Source organism: Oncorhynchus kisutch, linkage group LG1 (genome assembly GCF_002021735.2).
Source record: "Oncorhynchus kisutch isolate 150728-3 linkage group LG1, Okis_V2, whole genome shotgun sequence".
NCBI lineage: Eukaryota > Metazoa > Chordata > Actinopteri > Salmoniformes > Salmonidae > Oncorhynchus > Oncorhynchus kisutch.
The window spans coordinates 70,926,331-70,939,981 of record NC_034174.2 but is presented as its reverse complement, the minus strand read 5'-3'; the positions used below and the strand labels follow the sequence as shown (position 1 = coordinate 70,939,981).

Genomic DNA, 13,651 nt, shown 5'->3' with positions numbered 1-13,651 from the left:
TCCATCTTTCAAGTGATTGACGTTTCAACAAACCTGTCACTGTTCAATTTTACTTGAAAAAGGCGGGGTTATTAATTGATTGACGTTAGCTTCGTCCACAAACATTGGTTCACTAAATACTAACCACTGAACATGCGCTGTAGAGTGTAGGCGGGATTTCCTGATACTTTTAGCATTTCGGCCTCTCTCGTTGAAGGGCACTTGTACAATTCCGTGCACAAGGTAAGAATAGTGACAATCAATATAACATCTAGCTTTATTAATTTTCCTACGTTTTATAACAGCCTTCTCCAGGACGCTGTTGCTTGTGGTGTCTCTAAAATTCCCGTTTAGTTTGTCAGTACCAACTAATCTTGCTAGACAATATTGCTAACGTTAGCGAGGTAACTCAAGACAAGCCCGATTGTTTGCTAACGTTAACCTCTAGCGGTAGCTAGCTAGCTACTGCCTGGCCAGCTACTGTTTTTGAATGAAAGTGAACCAGCTAACAAACAATACCCACACGAATATAGCATTCCGCTTTGGGTTGAATGGTACCACACAATTACATTATACAATTACTGTAACTAGCTAACGTTGTTAGCCCATTTGTTTCCACTGTTGTGGGATGAAGCTGTCTGGCTTGCAGGCCGTCAGGCTTGTCAACTAGGGCTACTGAGCTTCAATGTTTGACAGGCAAGTTGTCTTGAGTAATCATTTTTTCCCCCAGTACAATAAGTACACAATGAGTACTGATAACTTACTTGCTCGTGGGTGTTTAGAAATAGGCCTATCCATCATTTGTGGTTGGCATTACTTTTTACTTGCCCTCTGTCATCCTCAATGCATTGTAATTGACTGAGTAATCTATTTCTCTCTGGACCAGCTACTATCCAACATGGGCGGACACGACGCAGGAACCAGTCACCAGTTTACTGGTTTTGCCAAGTACTTCAATGCATACACAATCACAGGCAGGAGGAACGTAAGTTCATGCATGAATTACTGTGCAAGATGGTGTACAACCAGTTCACATTCTCAGAAAGGTCACACGTGTGTTATTCTGTCCACAGTGTGTCTTGCTCACATATGCAAGCATAGCCACCATTGCCCTCTTCTTCAAGTTGAAGCCCAAGAAACAGGCGGCTGTCACGGCGAAGTGATGTGAGTGTATTGCATAAGATACCATCAGTTTCTCGTACCCATTTTGTCTAGCAAACTTACCATTTTATAATTGTTAAGACTGTACTGTTTTATTCAGAAATGTGTATTTGACTATAATCAGGATGTCTTTGTATGGACAATACATGTTTCTGGTGGAAAGCTAACTGTATATATCCCATGTGTTCTCGTTTCCCCACAGGTGTCCTGACTGTTCTGTAGTATAGTGGTTGGAAGCTTGACGGCAGCTGGATGTGCTTGCAAGAAATAAGGCCATATTACTTGGCATCGCCGTGTTATTAACAATAAAAACAATGTAAATTTTAACCCACCAAGTCAATAAAAAGTGTTTTATTTACACAATATGCACCGTTATAAAAGACTATAGCACGACAGCCACATAAAACTGTTTGTGGCAGTGAAAAAAAAAATAACTGTTGTCTCTATAATAGGCTAGTAATGGCACTCTTTAGGCGAGAAAGGTGACACTGGTCCTGGGTCAGTTTGCGAGGACAAGCTTATCCTGGATCTGTATCTAGGGGCAATTTCACCCCAGAGTAATTTTAGGCTGGGTGGGATCAATCAAATCCTAGATCAGCTTTTGGAACAAGCAAGGTCCTTAGGTCTGCATCACAGTTGATAAACTTCAGTTAGCCAAATCAACTGGTTGGGCATTTTGCTTTGATCCACTGTCTGTGGTTGGATAAGACTTTTGTAATTTCTCATCTCACACAACCCTAGTCTTTTTTTTAGCAGGGGGTTCTCTGAATGTCCTCATGGGTTGTAGGCCCCTGCAGCCAGCAGTAGGTTCCTGCGGGTGAAGTGCAGGTGAATGACTGGGGTGGACTTGGTCATGTAGGTGCCTAGCAACAGCTCCTGGGAGTTCTCTGGTAGATGGATGTGACCTGTTGCCGCGGTGAAGTCATCCAGCTCCACATCATCAAAGGCCTTCAGTGTATCCCACAGTTTAACAGTGTTATCCATTGAGCCTGGAAAATATTATATAATAAGTGGAGTGGTGGAAAACTACAAGCATACATTTCTTGTAGACCCAATATCCCCCTAAACCATACTGTGCTTGCTCAGATATTTTCTTTTCACATTGTCTTTAAGTATGGTGGGTGCATGACCAGGCCAGCACAAAGGGCTCAGTAGTGTGAAAAGGCTATTACATGCCAGTTAGACTAAAGGGGCACCAACCTGAGGCTAGTATCTCTCCGTCCCTGCTGAACTTGAGGGCGTAGATGGTGTCAGAATGTCCCTTCAGCTCTCCGACCATCAGGCCGTGACCAACATCCCACAGTAGAACCCTGCCGTCAGTTGCTCCCGAGGCCATGAACTTCCCATTGGGGGAGAAGGCCAGGGAATGAATGGGACCCTGGGAACCAAACCGGTTTATTGAGATGGAGGTTCAGTAACATCACACACACACTACTCTTGTTGTGTACAGTATGCAACAAGCTATTTTAAATCATACATACAATATACACTGCTCAAAAAAATAAAGGGAACACTAAAATAACATCCTAGATCTAAATGAATGAAATATTCTTATTGAATACATTTTTCTTTACATAGTTGAATGTGCTGACAACAAAATCACACAAAAATTATCAATGGAAATCAAATGTATTAACCCATGGAGGTCTGGATTTGGAGTCACACTCAAAATTAAAGTGGAAAACCACACTACAGGCTGATCCAACTTTGATGTAATGTCCTTAAAATAAGTCAAAATGAGGCTCAGTAGTGTGTGTGGCCTCCACATGCCTGTATGACCTCTCTACAACGCCTGGGCATGCTCCTGATGAGGTGGCGGATGGTCTCCTGAGGGATCTCCTCCCAGACCTGGACTAAAGCATCCGCCAACTCCTGGACAGTGTGGTGCAACGTGGCGTTGGTGGATGGAACGAGACATGATGTCTCAGATGTGCTCAATTGGATTCAGGTCTGGGGAACGGGCGGGCCAGTCCATGGCATCAATGCCTTCCTCTTGCAGGAACTGCTGACACACTCCAGCCACATGAGGTCTAGCATTGTCTTGCATTAGGAGGAACCCAGGGCCAACCGCACCAGCATATGGTCTCACAAGGGGTCTGAGGATCTCATCTCGGTACCTAATGGCAGTCAGGCTACCTCTGGCGAGCACATGGAGGGCTGTGCGGCTCCCCAAAGAAATGCCACCCCACACCATGACTGACCCACCGCCAAACCGGTCATGCTGGAGGATGTTGCAGGCAGCAGAACGTTCTCCACGGCGTCTCCAGACTGTCATGTCTGTCACATGTGCTGTGTGAACCTGCTTTCATCTGTGAAGAGCACAGGGCGCCTGATGTACTGGCCTGTCTCCTGGTAGCGCCTCCATGCTCTGGACACTACGCTGACAGACACAGCAAACCTTCTTGCCACAGCTCGCATTGATTTGCCATCCTGGATGAGCTGCACTACCTGAGCCACTTGTGTGGGTTGTAGACTCCATCTCATGCTACCACTAGAGTGAAAGCACCGCCAGCATTCAAAAGTGACCAAAACATCAGCCAGGAAGAATAGGAACTGAGAAGTGGTCTGTGGTTATCACCTGCAGAACCACTCTTTATTGGGGGTGTCTTGCTAATTGCCTATAATTTCCAACTGTTGTCTATTCCATTTGCACAACAGCATGTGAAATGTATTGTCAATCAGTGTTGCTTCCTAAGTGGACAGTTTGATTTCCCAGAAGTGTGGTTGACTTGGAGTTACATTGTGTTTAAGTGTCCCTTTATTTTTTTGAGCAGTGTACATTTGTACAAAAGGACATGTTACTCAGGGCTGTGAAAAAAATGAATTCAGGTTGTTCCTTTCGTGCCTACTAAACATGACCTTGAACACCAAACCATCCTATACACATTCTATTGGGAGAGAACAGACCACCAGGTGCCCTACGACCTTGAACTCTTCGTACCTTGTGACCCGTGAGGATGCGGACACAGTTTCCAGTCAGGACGTCCCAGAGGCGGATTGTACGGTCAGCTGAACCCGTGGCCACGTAGTTGGAGTTAGGGTGGAAGAGGGTGCACGTGATGTCAGCCAGGTGACCAGCGAACATACGCAGGGGCTGGTAGTGGTCAGTCGCCCACAGACTGCGGAAGAAGACACAAAACCTCAAAAAGACCAGTGGCTGTTTTCTTGCGACCCATCAGGTAAACAAAACCAAATTACAGTCAGGCTTTTTCTCTAGACATAAATTAAGCTTTGAAAGTCCTGTCCAGGAAACAGGCCCAAAGAATGCCATTCATCAATTGCATTGAAACAAATGGAACATTAGGTGTTAATGAGGGTTCTTACCGAGCGACTCGGTCATGTCCCCCAGAGATAAAGTAGTAACCATAAGGTGAGAACTGAGTGTCCCAGACAGGGTAGTTGTGTCCTTTATACCCCACCAGACAGGTGAACGTCTGCAGACTCCACAGTCTGACTGTACCGTCCTCAGAACTGGACAACAGGTAGTTCCTAAAATACATGATTAGAGGAGAATTGAAGTTATCCGTAGAAATAAGAACACTAGAAAAGACAGTAACTCTAGTGTTTCAAATCTCTATGAGGTTCATTAATTCAAACTATGCATCCTTGCCTCCTCTTTAACATTAGTCCAATATGCCACACTACATGATACACCCAGGTCCAGTTTTCCACACACAGATTAAGCACCGTCTTGGACTAAAAAGCCCTTAGACCAGGGGTGTCAAATAAAACATAAAAAAATGTTTCTTGACTGTCCAGCTCGCTAATTAATCACTAGACAGTCAGGGAGCATAAAAAAATTCCATTAACGATGTATAGTGGACTCCTTTTTAGAAAAATTTGACGGCAAGGAAATAAGACCGTTTCAGTGCGGCCTTCCAGACCTCATTGAAGATCGAATGCGGCCCCCGGGGCAAAATCAGTTCGACACCCCTACCTTAGGCATTCTTCATAGTCCAGGACCAGGTTCAATCTGAGTTCGGGAAAGTGTCCCCCCCAATGATCACTTTATAACATCTTACCTGTCAGGGCTGAAGCTGATGCCGTATACTGGTCCACTGTGTCCGTACAGGATCTTAGACTCACTGGCTGTCTTCTCATCCATGATCCTCTCCAACACGTCATCAGACTCTTTATCAATATTACTCAGGTCTACAGGGAGAGGAGAGAGAGAGAGAGAGAGAGAGAGGGAGCAGATTTAAAGTCATGGTTACTATCAATTTATGTGCAAGCTTATGATCTCAAGTTCAACAATGGTTATAGATGGCTTGTGGAATGCTACTTTCAGCCTTGGTCATAACATGTGTTTGGATGTGTGCAGGATGTATTGTATATTATCTCTGTGGTCACCATTGTCATTTACCTGCTGCAGATTTGACCCGGCGTAGTTTCTTGGGTGTGACGCTCCACACCCTAACGGTGGAGTCAGCGAAGCCCCCCGCGATCAGACTGGAGTCATCTGTGAAGTCCACCGCTGTCAGACCCTACAGGTCCAAGGTCAAGACAAGACAGAATACTGTATGTTACCGCATTGTTTTGTGGTAATACTGAGAGTAAAAGTTTTATTCACAATATTAAATACTGATGCTTTAGAAGCTTCATGTTGATAACACTGAGCTCATCACAAAAATATGAATACGTTTTTGTCAACATTGAAATCAAGTTATACTTGAATACTAATAAAGTTGTCATTCAAACATTGAAAATCCATATCCAAGCATGGCTGACCTGGTAGGCGTTGAGGAAGGAGTAGAAACAGATGGAGGGTAGGTTGTCTGGGCTCAGACGAATCTTCTTCGTGGCCTCCTTCATGTTCATGATCTTGTCCAGCTTGTCAGAGTCCTTCAGCTCAGGGAGGGGGATTCTTGGATATAAAAAAATAACATGGTCAATTTATACATCATTCATAAGTCATAATCAGGCAGTAACAGTTGTTTCAATGGGGAAGGACTGCAAATGCTAACAAGCTTCGTGGCTAACTCTAGTGCAGAATAGAGTACAAATGTTGTTCGTGGTCTCTGAAACACAAGGAAATCTGTGCTGTGTTCATTAGGCACCAAATGAAAATGAACTGAAACAGGGACTACCTGTTAAATAAAAAATAAACATTTTCCCTAGCAAAACGGTTCGCTAGGGCGTGTGCACTAAGGAAAACAACGCGTAACTAAAGAAATGTGTGTCCGTGGTGACGTACCTAGTTTGTTGGGGTGCGTTGGGGTCCTGTTTCTTGCTCTTGGAGCCCATGCTGTCCTTCTTCGGTTTCTTCTTCTTGGGTTTGCCCTCCTCGTTCTCTGCCTCCTCATCCTCATCGTCCAGAGGTACCTCGATCTCTGGCTCCTTCAGAAGACCATAGAACACCTGCACAACAGCCAGGAGTTGTACAGTAAGTCTAGTCAGTACAGATAGTTTTCATCTCTCAAATCAGAAAATACAGTAGTGCATATCTAAAATGAAAAAGTATTGCTCACTGGCTTGCTCACACATACATTGATAACACTATCACTTTAAAACAAACCAGCTATAACAGATTTTTGCTTCAGCATCACTCACACCGACAACCCCCCCCCCCCCCACACACACACACCCACCTTGGCTTTGTTGGCATCTCTCTTGCCCTCCCCAGCCAGACTGCCCGACATGGCATCAATCTGACTTTTACTCCGAGGCATCCCGTCAAAGATATCAATATAGAGATGTTCCTGTATAATATTCCAGATCTGGTTGTTCTGACGTTCCTGCAGGTGCCTCTTCAACAGCTGGTAAGATAACATACGATACGTTATTGTCAACTGCCACAGAGACCTTGACATTTACCCCCCCCCCCAGTCAGTGCTGGGATTTGAAGTTGCTGGCCCATCAAGACTACTTACCTGGTAGGAGTCTCGGGAGATGCGGAGGACAAACTTGCTGGTCCTGAAGTCCAGCATGGTCTCGTTTCCCTTCATGTGTTCCTTCTTGGACATACTGGAGAGGATGCGGAGGTCCTCCTCGTAGTAACACTCCTGGTCACCGCTGAACCTGAGGTAGGGAGAGACAGCAGGGAGCAGAGTCAGTGGATCTAACATCTAAATAACGCATGAATAGTGTCACATTACACTGAGTTGGGCAGTTACAAATAGAACAGGTTGTTTCCCATTTGATTGTGGAACTCATAAAAGTCCCTGACAAATCAATACACCAGTTGGACCTAAAATCAATAAAAGACATGTACTTGACAGGCAGGAACTTTGGAGACGCTACAAGGGAGCAACAACACTACCAGTCCACAACACTTACTTTTCAAAAAACTGTTTAGCCTCATTCTCGTGGTTGTTGTAGACCAGCTCCAGGTACATGTGGACAAACAGTGGGTAGAAGACCTGGGAGAGTTCAGCTCTGTGGCAGTCCAGGACAGACTCTATAAACTTCTTCAGGCCGTTATAGTAGAGTGGGTAGAGGACAGGGTCCCCCTGCTGGCTATAGGCCGACAAGACAACGTTGACGTCTGGTTGGTCTTCCCCACCTGATGCTGCCACCACTGTACAAGCACAGTAGTAGTTGTTAGAAGAATGAATATATTAGAGTAGCTAACTTATAGTAATATAACTATTGGTCTTATCCATAGTAGTTTTGGGGTTCTGCGACTAGTAAAGGCCCAGTGCACTACTTTTGTGAAAACAGAAGCTAAATCTATTTTGAGTGTTTACCTGCGTTTGTAACCCGAGTCTGATAATTATCTGTACAAAACCATTAACTTGTGGAACATAAAAACATACATTTTCATACTGGCCCCCCGTGGGAATCCAACCCACAATCCTAGCACTGCAAGCGACATGCTCTACCACCTGAGCCACATCCGAAACCACTTGATGTCTCAATGCTCTCAATTACTGTATTGTGCATTGTTGTTCTTCATGGTGATGGAAAGTCTACAGGTACAAACCTAGATGACCAGCCTATGTACAATACAGTAATGTACATTTACATTAAGTGGTTTGTAAGGATGGTAAATTGTGGTTTTTCAATTTTATTTGGTCAAGAAAAATATTTAATTTGAACTGGATGTTTTGTGTCTTTGCCCATAACTTTCTACCTTTTGATGTAAATGATTGAGGACAGGGTTTTGTTCTTTCTAGATTCCATTAGAATGACAATCTCAGACAAAGGGACAGGGGAACAACTCTTACAATTCCAACTATTGAATCCTGCAATGATACAACTACTTTTTTTTTGCCAAAGCAGAGAAGCTGGAGGGGAAAAAAGTGCTTCGCGGTAACATACATCTATATCAGTCCGCTTATACTAATAAAGGCCGAGCGCACTACTTTTGTGAAAATATTTTTTTCAAAAATATTACTATTTTGCATTACTATTTTTCAAATGTTTTATTATGTTTTTTTTCAGGGGGTGCTGCACAAACTCAGCACCCATACTTCCCGTAGCTATGGTCTTATCGCAAGAACTCTTTTCATACATCTTGCAGCAACAGTATGAGGAACAAAAACAGCAGTTTCAGGACTGGCTGTCATGCTCCCTCGTGCCTCATTCATTCAACAGTAAGCCAACTGGCAATAACAAATCGCATAATTGCATTGCATGCTCTTGTGAATATGCATAATATCATGTATTTTGGTATCTTAGCTGGGTAGCTAGCTAACAAGGCAAATCAAAACAATACGCATGACTTTTGAATGTGATCGCACGAGACCTTTTGGGGGTGCGGTGGCCGGGGGTGCGACGGGGGTGGCGATTGACACTCGGCTGAGGAGAGAGTTGGCATCCCCCCCATCAGCACTGACATTTGGGACGCCACCCGATCCAGCTCCCGCCGAATCGGATACAGGGGAATCATCTGCATCTGCAGATAAGCCCGCTTCTCGCCGCAAAATGTCGACCGACTCGGTCAATTTATTCCTCTTGAGAAATTGCAACACCGCGAGCAGTGTCTGTTGATCTTCACCCGATCCCGCTGGAGATTTCGATTTACCGCCTGAAGACGTAGAACCGGGTGACGAAGAGTTTGCATTGATGTTTCCAGACCCATCGTTTGTTATTTCAGTTTTTATGTCTTTTTCGACCTCCATATTGAGCTGACCATCTTGCACAGCCGCCATTTTCGAAATGAAGTGCGCATGTACGGGAAAAAAAAAAAAACGTGGACCGCACAATATCTAAAATTCTGATTGGTCCTCCCAAAGAAGAAATTGTAGTTTCGTTGGTTCTCAGTGGTGTAGGCGAATTCTTAGAGGACCGTCATTCCTGTACAGCAGCCAATCAAAATTCGAGTTTATATTTTAGAAACGATTTATTATGGCCAAATCATATTTCTAGCCTTGTAGAAATATTGTGCTATGATGTTTACATTTTTGTATTATATGAAAATCTTGTATTTGTAACTTAACATTATTGAAGAGGACAGCTAATAGCTTAGAGGTAAATATTTGTTGCATTACCTGTATTGCTTTTAGTTTTAGTTAGTATATATTTTTCACCTGCTGACAAAAATATACAAAAAATGATTATCCTTGACTGGGGATCTGTGATCTATATGTGCCAGTCATGTGTCAGTTGTACCAGTAGGTGGCGCTTTGTGCCCACTCACTCACGTTTGAAGGGATTCGGCAATACCAGTATATTTTTTATTGCTGCTGTTTTCAATTAAATGGTGTAAAAAAAAAAAGACAGAAAAAGCAATACATTTTTATATTCTAGTCATTTAGCAGACGCTCTTATCCAGAGTGACTTACAGGAGCAATTAGGGCAAAGTGCCTTGCTCAAGGGCACATCGACCAATTTTTCACCTAGTTGGCTCGGGGATTCGACCAAGCGACCTTTCGGTTACTGGCCCAACGCTCTTAATCGCTAAGCTACCTGCTGCTCCTTCAGCAATGCTGTGCTGTCAATCTATTCTACGAGAAAGACATTGAGTACGGTTACATGCACACAATAATACAATAATGCAATTTTGATTTTATTATTGGGCAAAATCAGATTAATATAATAGTTTGTTTAAACTGTTAACATGCTTTGCAAGAAGAACGATTTTCCTAATAATCCAGTTTACATGGACACATCTGAAATCAGGCTACCTGATCGGTCAATAAGGAGAAATTTAGGTGAATAAGTAAACATTTCCTGACTCAAACCTATAGTACTTTTGACCAAAATAAATAATTCTGCCAGAGGCTTTCAATAAAACAACATTTCACAGATTTCTGACTCATGAATTCACTATATATGGAGAAAAAATATATATATATTCTTTTACAACGTCAACAGTGAAGCGGCGACTCCGGGATGCGGCCCTTCTTTTACAACGTCAACAGTGAAGCGGCGATTCTGGGATGCGGCCCTTCTTTTACAACGTCTACACTGTATTTCTGATCAATTTGATGTTATTTTAATGGACACAAAATGTGCTTTTCTTTCAAAAATAAGGACATTTCTAAGTGACCCCAAACTTTTGAACGGTAGTGTACATTTCATCTTGATGTTCTGATGCCAGTCTGTCAATTTAAAACATTGTTTGGGGACTTAGTTGAGGAATGTTTTTTTTCTGAGTGATTTGTGATGTTATATTTATGCTTCCCATGACTATTTTTGTATTTTAATGTAGATACAGTACCAGTCAAAAGTTTGGACACACCTACTTATTCCCACTGTTTTTCTTTATTTTGACTATTTTCTACATTGTAGAATAATACTGAAGACATCAAACCTATGAAATAACACATTTGGAATCATGTAGTAACCAAAACAGTGTTAAACAAATCAAAATATATTTTAGATTCTTCAAAGTAGCCACCCTTTGCCTTGATGATAGCTTTGCACTCTTGGTATGCTTTTACAACAGTCTTTCAGGAGTTCCCACATATTCTGAGCACTTGTTGGCTGCTTTTCCTTCACTCTGAAGCCAGGTCATCTGATGCAGCACTCCATCACTCTCCTTGGTCAAATAGCCCTTACACAGCCTGGAGGTGTGTTTGTCCTGTTGAAAAACAAATGACGGTGCCACTAAGCACAAACCAGATGGGATGGCGTATCGCTGCAGAATGCTGTGGTAGCCATGCTGGTTAAGTGTGCCTTGGATTCTAAATCAATCACAGACAGTGTCACCAGCAAAGCACCCCCACACCATCACACCTCCTCCGCAATGCTTCACGGTGGGAACCACACATGCAGAGATCATCCGCTCAGCAAAAGGGAAGTCAAGGCAGGCAAAGATTCATAATCCAAGTCAGGCAGGTATAGGACGGCAGGCAGGATCAGGAGAGGCAGAAAGGTCAGAACTGGGACGCCTAGGAAAACCAAAAACTAGCGCACAGGAAACACTGGAACCCGCTGGTAGGACTTGATGGGACAAGACAAACTGGCAACAGACAAACAGAAAATGCAGGTATAAATACACAGATAATGGGGACAAATGGGAGACACCTGGTGGGGGGGGGGGGGGGGATAAGCACTATACAGGTGAAACAGATCAGGGTGTGACAATATGCGATACCATTTTGGATGCACCTTGTGAGTTGGGGGACCTCTGTTGTTCAATGTGATTGGTGTTACAGGGAGGAGGGAAGAGAAGAGGGGGTTAATCAGATCCCCTTCTGCAGCACACCTGCTGAGCTTGCACTGCAGTCCTTCATACAGAATCCCCCAGACTCCTCAGTATGGGCTGTACACCAGACCTCATTATCAATTACATAGACAAAGTACAGGAAGACTGCACAATTTCAGTTGAAAGGCAAACTAGTATGTTTCGTATACAATATCATAGCAGGAAGTCTTGTCAGCATAAAGTTGGAAATTCAAAGTTATACTCTGTGGGGACCGGTCCATCCATTTGACATTTTAGTCATTTAGCAGACACTCTTATCCAGAGCAACTTACTGGAGAAAGTAGGGTGGAGTGCCTTGCTCAAGGACACAACAGCAGATTATTCACCTAGTCAGCTCGGAGATTTGAACCAGCAACCTTTCGGGTACTGGACCAACCTCTTAACCGCTAGGCTACCATTCTGGTCACAAATGAATTAATTAACCCCTGCATCTATTATTATTAGAATAAGCAGTTAGTGAAACACAAGCGTTTAACATTTAGAATGTCTGTTTCTGGATCACACAACAGAGAGATTGTCTGGGGGATGAAGATGAGAGTACTAGAACGGACTTTCAGTCCCACATCTGCTCCTGCATGAGTGTATTTGATAGGTGAGAAACCACATAAAAAGATCACAAGTTATGTGGAGGAGGAACAGCATGTGTGTATGTGTCTACAGTGCTAAAGCCCTGTGAGTCCACACGCATGGCCACCAATGCTCGACATGGACTGAAATAGGTGCCGGTACTTTTGAGCTAATATTCTATATGAGGAACAGGAGCTCAAGCAGTAGAACATTTGAGGTGCCGGTACTCAGCTCCTGGCCAAGTCAAGCACTGATGGCCAACACCCTGGGCTGAGTAATGCTAACGTCTGTGCGTTCCCCCCTCCTCGCCCCCACACCGCCCTAGACTGCTGCAGCTGTTATGCAACAAACGCAGTGCTCCAGCTACACCTCCTCCTCCCCTGTAAAAGGACCCTGGTCCATGTAAAACCTGGTGCTGGAATGTCAGTGTAATGACACCCTGTCAGGTAGCAGGAAGCAGCGGTCTACAGAGAATCTGGACATCAGTAGTTTGCTGGAGATGAGAAGGAACCTGTCACGCAGACAACTCCCTGGAAATAAGCAAAACTTTCCTAGATGGGTTACTGTTTCTGTTAATAGCGATATTAATGCTTTCTTCATCACCTAAAAACAAAATCGTAATGTTTTTTGCTAATAACCCCCCCCCCCCCCCCAGATAGATCTATAATGTATAGAACTGTAGATCTGCCCCCTACTAATGCTGGCTCAGGGCTGAAGCACACGTAAAAGGGCCTAAGGTTATTGATTTTAGATCAATGGCTGTTTGGCTCCTCCCCTCAAAAAGCAATTACCAGAGACTGGACCTGCAGCGTGTCGTCTTAATTAATGCGGACTCTGCCGCCTGCCTCCTGAAATGCCACATAGACATGCTGCAGACCTCCTGTAGCATCAACGTACAGATAGCAGCTTCTCTCTTCCCGAGTGTCCATGTGGTGCATCGTTGAATCTTTGTGTCTCCATGACGTTGTGTGCGGTGTGTGTGTGCGTGCTTGCATGTGTGTGTGTGCGCAAGGTGATTTGTCGATCAGGGATCATGTGCAGCACAAGGTCGTCCGTCTCAAACGTGCCCATCCTTTAGATATCAATATGTAGATCAATGCTTCCATTCTGTCTGTTCTGTTTCTCCTTAGTTGTTTAATTTGCTACTGCCGTTACAAAATTCAACAGACTTTTGGGGAATGGATGTAGTAGTAGTTTGTTTGTAGTAGGAAATGAAACAGAAATGTTGCTTGGTAGAAACAAATGAATGATGTTCTGGATGGCAATGACCCAGATGCTTGTCTAAGAGCTTGAAAGTATCTTGGCAGTTGGCACTACGGCTGCCAGTGATTTGAAATAAAACGGAGTAAT

General features: G+C 43.7%; 2 protein-coding genes across 2 annotated transcripts; one reads left to right on the top strand and one right to left on the bottom strand.

Annotated features, from left to right (window-relative positions):
* The first annotated feature begins 108 nt into the window (after window positions 1-108).
* LOC109878454 (ATP synthase membrane subunit DAPIT, mitochondrial-like) lies at window positions 109-1,471 on the top strand. The gene is made up of 4 exons (XM_020470678.2): window positions 109-222; window positions 866-964; window positions 1,053-1,143; window positions 1,343-1,471. The coding sequence occupies exons 2-3, from the start codon at window positions 878-880 to the stop codon at window positions 1,140-1,142; spliced, it is 177 nt and encodes a 58-aa protein (XP_020326267.1). The 5' UTR covers window positions 109-222; window positions 866-877; the 3' UTR covers window position 1,143; window positions 1,343-1,471.
* Window positions 1,472-1,476: 5 nt separating this feature from the next.
* On the bottom strand, window positions 1,477-9,253 carry LOC109878453 (transcription initiation factor TFIID subunit 5-like). The gene is made up of 12 exons (XM_020470677.2): window positions 8,828-9,253; window positions 7,417-7,657; window positions 7,011-7,158; window positions 6,729-6,896; window positions 6,335-6,498; window positions 5,869-6,004; window positions 5,504-5,624; window positions 5,163-5,292; window positions 4,465-4,629; window positions 4,082-4,259; window positions 2,341-2,518; window positions 1,477-2,129 (listed from the first exon to the last, which is right to left on the bottom strand). The coding sequence occupies exons 1-12, from the start codon at window positions 9,231-9,233 to the stop codon at window positions 1,915-1,917; spliced, it is 2,250 nt and encodes a 749-aa protein (XP_020326266.1). The 5' UTR covers window positions 9,234-9,253; the 3' UTR covers window positions 1,477-1,914.
* Between the last annotated feature and the right edge of the window lie 4,398 nt (window positions 9,254-13,651).